At 35.7% G+C, this 10,494-nt stretch overlaps 1 protein-coding gene across 1 annotated transcript in view; it reads left to right on the top strand.

The window, feature by feature from the left end:
- Positions 1 to 734: 734 nt before the first annotated feature.
- SGCZ (sarcoglycan zeta) overlaps positions 735 to 10,494 on the top strand; it is a 319,472-nt gene continuing 309,712 nt past the window's right edge. The window contains exon 1 of the mRNA XM_017877508.1: positions 735 to 788. Coding sequence (XP_017732997.1) covers positions 735 to 788 — 54 coding nt within the window. The remainder of the gene's footprint in view (positions 789 to 10,494) is intronic.

Genomic DNA, 10,494 nt, shown 5'->3' on the forward strand with positions numbered 1-10,494 from the left:
TTTGTTAAAAATCAAATTATATGCCGGGCGCGGTGGCTCAAGCCTATAATCCCAGCACTTTGGGAGGCCGAGACGGGCGGATCACGAGGTCAGGAGATCGAGACCATCCTGGCTAACACAGTAAAACCCCGTCCACTAAAAAATACAAAAAAAACTAGCCAGGCGAGGTGGCGGGAGGCTGTAGTCCCAGCTACTCCTTGGGAGGCTAAGGCAGGAGAATGGCCTAAACCCGGGAGGCGGAGCTTGCAGTGAGCGGAGATGGGGCTACTGCACTCCAGCCTGGGCGACAGAGCGAGACTCTTGTCTCAAAAAAAAATCAAATTATAGATTATCAGCTATGAGTCTTTTGAAAAGGCTTATTTTAAAAAATGTAAAATATGTCAACAGTTATTGAAAAATATTAAGCTCAAAGCATAACAATATGTTCCGAAGAGGTTTAAAGCAATGAATAAAATGTGATCCTTTCCAAATATTCATTATACAGTTGAATAAAGGGCACACAATTTTGACTTTGCAAAATACGGGAAAAAATATTGAAAAATGTCTGTCTAAAGGAAAATGATTCTAATTGTCAGGAAGAAAGACTAGAATTTTTTTTTTTCTTTAATGAATCATCTGTGAAGTGAGAAAGAACCTATATATCCAGGCATAAATAAATCAAACCACGAGAAAGACATTTAAAAAAACAGAAGTCCAGCCTGTCAAATGTGATTGAGGCATCACTGAATAAATCCATGGCAGACACGAATGAAGAGCAAGTGGATGCCCAGGCCTGCCGGATTCTACTGGTAAGATGAAAACTGGTAAGAAGTGAAACTGAATTTACTAGCCATCTAAGCAATTATAGTCACAGATTATTTTGTGACAAACAACAAGGATGATACAAGAATCTCAATAAAAAGGACTCCAAGGAACCCTGACACTTAACAGGAAAATAATCTGATGAAAGATAGACAATAATATTTTAAATTCTGAAATGCCTTTCTACTCAGCAAAAGCAATGGGAGTGCCACTTTCTTTTCAGCTCTCAAAATAATAATGATCATGTGTAGTTTCTGAACTTAACAGGCCTGAGAGATCTGTAGCTTGGAAAAAGAAATGTTCCTTTTTGGAAAAATGGTTAATAATTTTAAGTGAACAGTTCTGTTTTATAGAAATATTCAGGCTGGGCGCAGTGGCTCAGGCCTGTAATCCCAGCACTTCGGAAGGCCGAGGCGGGTGGATCATAAGGTCAGGAGATCAAGACTATCCTGGCTAACATGGTTAAACCTCATCTTTAGTAAAAATACAAAAAATTAGCCAGGCGTGGTGGCGGGCCCCTATAATCCCAGCTACTCAGGAGGCTGAAGTAGGAGTATAGCGTGAACTCAGGAGGTGGAGCTTGCAGTGAGCTGAGATCCTGCCACTGTACTCCAGCGTGGGCGACAGACTGAGACTCCATCTCAAAAATAAAATAAAATAATAAATAAATAAATATTCAAATTAAGATTTAAATCTACTTATTTCAAGGAACATTTACACTTGTTGAAAGTGAAAAAGAAAAGAAAATTATAACTGAAGAATGCAAGCACCTTTAAATTATCAGGTCCAAAGAGACACTGGAATGAAACAGCAGCCATGTCTCACTTCCACCTTGAGCTAAATAATCACCTCAAAGCCACCTGCTACGTGACTACACCAGGTAGCCACAAAACATCAATGCTGGACATTATAACTACTACGCTGTAGTTCAACAATACATATCCAATAAATAATCGATGTTATTTCTGTAAATCAGTGAGAATTTCTGACAAACAACTTTTGTAATCACTTTTCTCATTCCTCAGATTTTAAAAAAAAATAAAAATCTTGAGCCTTTTCTTGGTTCTCCCAGAGCACTCCCCAAGGCAACTTGGAAGTGTGTCCATGACAGCTGTCCTCAACCTTAGCCCAAATAAACACTCTATATTAATTTTGCCTCAGCTTCTTCATTCAACAAAATAAAGTTCTTTAACTGTTGGCCAAACGCTGGCCACCTTATGAATAAGTGGTTATAAGATAGGCTTTTGGTGACAAAAGTAAAAAGAACCTTACGGAGTTCACATCTAGGAGGAAAGGGTGCTTAAACAGTGAGAACTATCAGTGATCAGGACACCTTCAAGGTATATAGTTTTATGTAACTCAAGCAACAATGCTAAGAAATAGGTAACACTGTTCTCATTTCAAAGCTGAGAAAACTAAGTTTAGAATGCTGGAATAACTCTCCCACCTTCCAAAAGCTGAGAGAAATAGCGGTGTCATTAGCTGAATTCAGGTCTGTCTGCCTCACAGGGCTCCTGCCCTTCACTTCCACTCTTACTTTTCCAGACAGGGAAAATCTAGACTACTTGGTGTCAGTTGAGAGTCACAAAAAGGGTCCCTTGAGTTGATGTCAATTGAGGGTCTCAAAAAGGGTGACCCAAGTTGATGGTCTGAACCATTAACTTAAATAGCATTCTGAGAGGAAGAAAATGCCATCATTCAAGGGAGTTCGTCAGACTGTCTAGCTGCCTATAAACAGAGAGCAGGGCTCAGGGGAATGAAATGCAGGGCAAGTGTGTCTTGATGAAAGAAGGAAACTGAAGTGTCCAGGACTCTGCTCAGGGTTGACAATCTTAGGTGAAGTGCCTTGTGGAAGACCTTTGATGTGCCCTAAAACGGGCTGAAGATGCTGGTGACAGATGGTGAAGGGGAACTCTAGTATGCTTTTGTAATATTGGAAAGATTTCCTCGGATCTCAAGTAAATTCATGTGCACTTCATATTGAATCAGGAGAAACTGTGAATGTGTTTAGTAAAGATGAGATTAGGTTCATCTCTGCCTGACTTGGAGAAAGGAATGGTATGCTTTATTTGTTAGAATAAAAAATATTGCTTTACCATGTATTATATACAATAATATTGTTGGCTTTTGTGTGCGGTGGAACAGGGAGTTACTTCCATCTTTCACATAAAATGTAGCTTGGGCACTATCACAGCTTGATTAGAATTATTTTATGGTGACGCACAAAATAGAAAAAAGAAATTATGCCATTAAACCAATTACTTTAATAATTATTAAATGGTGAATACCTATAAGAAGCATTAATATTTATTTTAATTGGGAAGAAGATCTAATTATAAATGGCCTAAATTTAGTGTTCATGTTGTTTTTACACCAGAAATATTGTATTTGAACATCCCTAACTTTGATCATATTTACAAAAATTATTAATAGCCTCATCTCATGTTTCTAACATATCTCAACAGAGAATAAGGAGTAAACATCTCTCAAGGTGAAGTGAAAAGTCAGTTAGAATTTTGTACTTCCAATTATAGAAAACAGCAAAGCCGAAAGAATAGTGGTATCAGTATTAAAATTTAGGTAACATTTAGAGGAATAGGTAACAATATTCATTTTAAGATGATAAATTTGAGTCCTATAAAGCTCAAATAACTTTGCTATAGGAACATTTATTTTCAGCAACCATCTTCTAAGGGAGAAGTATAATTTATTCTTAAAGCAATTTAGCAAATTTCCATTGGTTAAAACCTCAGCTCTCTGCAATAAGCCAATCTGCTCCTCTGTCTTTCTTTAAATGCACAATAATGCTATTTGATCTCTTACAGATGTGCCTTAGGGTTGTGATTTATCTTGGGCATAGGAGAAATGACAGCATGACTAGCGTCAACTGAAAGCTCACTATCTCATAACTCTTTTCATCTGAGCTCAAATATAAGCCTCTCAGAAAACCATGAAAACTGCTCTCAGAAAAACCCTGAAGAGTTTGAAGGGAGAATTTAATAGTCAGTCATTATATTAGCTACCAGGTTCTCTAGATGCAATATGTGGTAGAATGGGTGGCCTTGTCTATCTTGTCCATTTCTATATCCCTAGCACCGAGACCCTAGGAAAGAGAAAGTTGACATGTTTATGTACTTCATATTGGATGAATGAATAAATGTGACTGTATTGGGGGCATAGGGAATGAGCTGAATAATATCACAAAATCCTTCACGCCTAAGTGCTCAAATTCTTGCCATTTTCCATGAGGATTTGGTATCAGGAATTTCATCTGAACCATTGTCCAGGTATCACTCCCTTTTCCTCAGGGCTTATCGAATAGCAGTGGTAATAAAAAGTTAGAACTATAAAGGGAAATATTACAAGAATATACAAATTTTGGCTCAGAAAATATGTTCACTGGAAGTCCTTACCTTACACTAAATTGAAAGTATATTGTGTAGGAACGAAAATAATAAGCAGATATAAAAGTTATTTACTGAGGACTTAGATAATCTTCCCAGCCATGTCTTAAGATTAATAGAGAGAACACTGACAAGGTATGGGAACATGAGATGGCAGGGCTAAGAATTGCCAAGAAAAGGAAGCAAATGGCACCCATACCCTGGTCTTACATTTTAAAATGGTTTCTTTTGTACATACCCTCTCTGCAATTATAAATATATGTACAGTGAGGATACATTAGATATAAATGATAACTTTGACTCTTAGTTTGATCCTTTTGAAACTGAAATTGTCTTCTGCTACAAAGTCATCAGAATTTATTGAGAAGCTAACAGATACTTTTTGCAGTAACTTCAAGTAGTGATTCCACATGTACTGGCAGCCACTCATTGAGACATTAAGTACCAGATATCTTTAGGTTGCCCCTGCATATCTATTTTATATCCTGATATTTGCTTTGAGCTCCTTTGCCATCTGATGTCTGGTTATGTTCATTCAACAAGTAGCCCAGGTAGGTTATATAAGGAAGTTTGGAAAGTGGGGTCAGGGTATTTTAGGGTATTGATGCCCAGGGTAACTTTTTGTGGGGTCACTTCTGACTGGCTGTATCTTATAATTGAAAATCAATGCTCTTGTCAATATTACCCTTTCTATCTTTCTTTCTTGGTTAGAGTAGCCATGCCTTCCCCTGGTCAGTTTGAACCTTTGGACTCTGTTGTTACTAGCATAAGTGTATTCTACCATTGCTGATTATATGGGAACCCACCCTTTGTAAAGTATTTTCTCTTTGCAATACTCCCTTTTTAAATCCTTCCTAAAATATGCTAATCTTCCTATGTCACCTTTTTTTCTTCTGCTAACTTGACTGATAAACACTGAATTCTTCTATCTTTCAGAATCCTACTCTTTTTTTATTACCACAATAGTAACTTCTAGTTGAATACATGCATCTGAATTTTCAAGGGCAAAGGCTATATATAATATAGAGATTTTTGAATCACAAAGTGGTATTGGAAACATTTACAGTACATAAGTCAGATATATTATATAGATGATGAGAGAAAAGCTAGGAACAGAATAATTGTAGAGCATTTACTGAGCACATTCTATACTCCTTACATTTCCTAAGTACTTTGCCTTTTTAATTCGATTTAATCTTCAGAACTGTCTGAGGTAGATACTGTCATTAGGTCAGTTTTACAACTTAGAAAATGAAGTTCCCAAGTGATTAAGGAATCTGTCCATGTCACCATCTAGTGAGTAATGGAGTCTAGATACAAATCCAAGTAGTCAGACAATTGTGTTCTTGATGTCTGCACGATATCACCCATGCACTGACATAATGCCTGGAAGCATGAATGGTTCCCACATTTTCCAATAGGTAACTTAGGCACAATATGTTCATTATTTAGCCTTCTCTACCTTCATGATTTTTTTATCATTTAGTACTTCTACCCAATCGTCAAAAATATAATCCTGATTCTTTCTTTATTTCCAATTATTTCCACTTTATCTTTACTACCACAGTGCTAGTTTAGGCCTTTGTCATTTCATTTGACCCACAGATTACTGTCTATGACAGGATCAGCAGTTAACATGAGTTTGCTGAATGAATGCATGAAGGAGAATGCTAGAAAAGGCTCGTAAAACCAACCATGACCTCAAGAATCAAGCTTTGTCTCAAGATGTACATGTGTCATCATTAAAAAGTGTTTCTTAGATGTCAATATGCATTTTGAGGCTGTAGAAGGTAGGGAAGTGAGCTGGGCATAGTGCCTTATGCCTGTAATCCCAGCACTTTGAAAGGCCGAGGTGGGTGGATCATGTGATCAGGAGATAGAGATCATCCTGGCCAACATGGTGAAACCCAGTGTGTATGAAAAATACAAAAATTAGCTGGGTGTGGTTGCGCATGTCTGTAGTCCTAGCTGCTCAGGAGACTAAGGCAGGAGAATCCCTTGAACTTGGGAGGCAGAGGTTGCAGTGAGCCGAGATCATGCCACTGCACTCCAGCCTGGGCAGCAGAGTGAGACTCCATCCCCACCGACCCCTATACCCCCAAAAAAGGTAGGGAAGTGCATGAGGTAGCTCAGTACAAAGCAGTAGTCATTTATATGCTACATCTGTTTTCATGCAAACATAAAATACTTTTAAATAAAACTCATCATTTAAGGATATATTAACATTTCTTTTCAAGAAAAGGTGCTTCTTTAAAATACACATATCAAAGCACAAAGTTGAGAAATGAATATATATTTAAAAATATGGCCAGAAATTTGAAAGCTAATTTATGGATGGTGACAATAGAAAATTATCTCCTAAGATGTTGTGCTTTGTAGAATGTTCAGAGTTCATTAGAATCTGTAAATCAATGCGTTTGCTGAGCACAGGTATTATTTGCTTTTGTTTATAGGATATTGAAGCGGCTGGGTTGTCTAGGGTATATACCCTGGGGTTCATTGTCACATGTCAGGAAAATTTAGGACATGGACACACAGGAGGAGTTTAGGAGCAGAGGTTTAATAAGCAGAGGAGAAAGAGAAACAGTTTTCTCTATAGAGAAAAGGGTCTCTGAGTGGAAAGGACCAACTGGTGGTGAATGCACTGAAATATATATGCCAGTTTGAGGAGGTGGTGTCTGATTTACATAGGGCACACAGATTGGGTCGATCAGGTTTGACGTTTACATAGTGAGTAGGGAAGCTTGGTCGCCCCTCCCTAATCTTATTATGCAAATTGACTTTCCAGTTGATCAGCACCATCTTGTCTCCTCCTTCCAGTACATGTGGTTGACGAAGAGAAGGGAAGATAGAGTCGCCATCTTGAACATGTCTAGTCCTTACTTCTGGCTGGCGTTCGTCTATGTAAGCTCCCAGCTTGCTTGTCTATGTCTGCAACTCGAGTTTACATGCTGCTCTTTGTTAGAAAATGATTGGGGCTGCTTTTCATTAAAGAGAAAAGCCTTGCAGAGGACTCCCATACATTTACTATCTGCCAAAGTGATTTCGTCTTAACTCTTATATCAGTATCACACTACTTTATCCTTTATACATGCCAGATAAGCCTATTGGACTTCAGAAAACATAGATATCATTTTTAAAGGATAATTCGTAGGCACTTCTTTTTATACATGCCTTTCATAGGGTCCCCACAGAAATCACTACCTGGAATAGTTACTGAGGTTATTACCATTACAGTTTGAGTTCTGTCTCCTGAGAATTATAAAAATTAATTAAGTACAAAGTATAATAAAAAGTAAGCTAACAGTTTTCTATTTAAAAGGTCTAAAATATAAAGTAACTTTATTTTCATATTTTATTAGAGCGTAGAAATGACAAATACAAAGTATAGCTCATGTGCAAATCTCAAACTTAGAATTTGAAATTTTCAGCTTAAAAGTCTTAAATATGCATGTATTTATTACTCAAAGAAAAGTAATGATAAATATGCATATGATTAAATCACATACAGTGTTATTATAATTTGCTAAGTCCAAAATAATTTTACTGTTTTATATGGATGTATTATTCATTTATTTATGCATTTCAAATAACCATAGTTTATCTATGTTATAAAATGAATAAAAATAGACCTGGCACCAGTGTGCAAAGCAGGACTAATCTAAGGTCTATGTACAGGGACCCCTATTTCTGAAGTGAATATTGTACAATCTGCTTTGGTATCTCTGGGCATTCTAATTTTCCAAATCAGAAAATATCGTATTTCTACTCTTGTACTAATTTGGCAATAACCAGCCTTAAACTCATTCATATCATTTTGATTACCATGTGCTCCTCAGTTCAGTGATGATTAAAACTAACTCTGCTATCTAGAGAATCTTATTAATTTGAGAATCAATTTTTCATACCATCTAAAAGCTATTTTAGTTTAGCTACAACATGAGAAAATAATTCAACAGTAAACTTTCAGTAGAAAATTGGTTCTAATATGAGAAAATAACATGAAGTGTGAGTAAAGAGAATAAGCTATGTATTAAAGTGTAGCTATTATTGAATTAAAATAACTGATAATTTATATATTTTTGTGATTTATCTGAAATATTATATTTAAGAGATTAAATAAAGCCAGAAACCTGGGAATCATTTAAGCTTTCTCCATCTCTCCTTGATATAGTTTGGATCTGTGTCCCCACTCAAATCTCATGTCAAATTGTAATCCCCAGGGCTGGAGATGGGGCTTCTTGGGAGGTTATGGGATCATGGGTGCAAATCTCCTCTTTGGTACTGTCCTCGCAGTAGTGAATTTTCTAAAGAGGGTGTGGCAGGAGCAGGACATGGCAGGAGCATTTAAACAACTTTTAAACAACCAGTTGCAAAACTCCAGGATTGAAAGCTCCCTGAAACCTCCCCAGAAGCAGAAGCTGCTATGCTTCCTGTACAACTTGCAGAAGTGTGAGCCAATTAAATTTCTTTTATTTGTAAATTACCCGGTCTTGGGTATTTCTTTATAGAAATATTAGAACAAACTAAAACGCTCCTATTCATCACTACATTCCAAAATCCCAACGGTCACATAATACTATTTTCTCTGCCTTTTAATGCGTTAAGTAATAACATCTAGGCAATACTGGGCTGGTTTTCTAACTGGTGCCCTGTCCAATAATCTGGCTTCTCCTCTAGTCACCCTTCCTTGTTCTACCCCTGAACATAGTACTGCCCGCCTGAAAAATATCAGTAGTCCTCAGGGACTTGAATACAAAATCTGGGTTACAACATTAATCTTTTTCCATACACATGGCATCTCTTAGTGTATGGGTATAGAACATAAACCAAAGTCTTAACAATGACTTCATCTTTATGTATGAATTTTTCTTTGTTTCTTTGTTCTTATTGTTTATATGTGTAATAATTGTATACAACTTTATAAGAAGGGAAAAAAAGTCCAAGTTAAAGAAGTTTTAACTGTCAGAAAACTGACCCTATTTGGGAATAAATGTTTTCATTGATGATGACAGAAGATCATTTTGTTTGGCCAGTCTTACTTTTTCCAGTCTCAAACCTGGCATTACATCAATCCATTTTCACATCACCCCTAGAGTCTTAATTAAGGGCATATGTAATTGGGTTGGTTGCTTTAGCCCTAGAGACTTGTTACTGAGTTGTGTTTGAGATAGGAGTCACTTAATGTTATGTTTTATTTAGTTCTTTGAATCTGGAAGTAGGTCACAAGTTTATTTGCTATGCTTTTTCATTGCATATCCCCCCCAACCTATTCTTCCTTCTTGAATGAATGTGTAAACTTTATTTCTCTGATTTCTCATGAGTGGTTTCAAAGTTGGACAAATTAGTTTACTATTTTAAAAATACTTTTAAAATATTTAAAGTTAATCAATATCTCTATAATCTTCTAGAAAATATACATGCTTTAGAATATTGTTCACCAAGTATTTTCCTAATATACTGCCAATGAAATTGTGAAAATTATGCATACTCAAAATATTATTAAGTCAGCATCTAAATATTTTCACCTAATTTAAATAGCTTCAAAAGATGCACTTTGTGTCAACCTAAAATGACTGCAGTCTTATTTTAAATATATGTAATAAAATCTGCAAACCATACTGTTTCAATGCTTACCATTATCTATTGTTTTAAAAAACTTTTAAGTCAATTTTTCAATGTTTCTTTTCTTTGAACTTTCATGTAAATTCATGTTCCTTATAGAATTTATCCTAAAAAAAGTATGTTTAAAAGTCTAATATTTACATAAATATGCAAATTCAATTTTAAATTATTAATATTTGTCACAATTAATGCTCTAAGCATGAGTTTTTCTTACCAACCGATTTATTGTTACAAGTATTATTAGAACACAGTTGATTAAAGAAATGTAAATATAGTACATATTGATATAAGATTATTAAACAAAATATTTTATTATAAATAAATTTTAATGAGAACATATGATCACCCTTTCAATATGCCATGTATCCAAATATGATTATTACTTATTGCTAGAATAAAATAAAAATCAGCATAAATTTTATTTATATGATTTGCTTTTATGGCTACAAATGCTATGTCCTAAATAAGTAGATGTCCTGGGAATGGAATTTTTTTTTTACTTACTTACTTATTTATTTATTTATTTATTATACTTTAAGTTCTAGGGTACATGTGCATAACGTGCAGGTTTGTTACATATGTATACTTATGCCATGTTGGTGTGCTGCACCCATCAACTCGTCAGCACCCATCAATTCATCATTTATATCATGTATAACTCCCC

The sequence above is a fragment of the Rhinopithecus bieti genome, unplaced genomic scaffold, assembly GCF_001698545.2.
Source record: "Rhinopithecus bieti isolate Rb0 unplaced genomic scaffold, ASM169854v2 scaffold_10584, whole genome shotgun sequence".
Taxonomy (NCBI): Eukaryota; Metazoa; Chordata; class Mammalia; order Primates; family Cercopithecidae; genus Rhinopithecus; species Rhinopithecus bieti.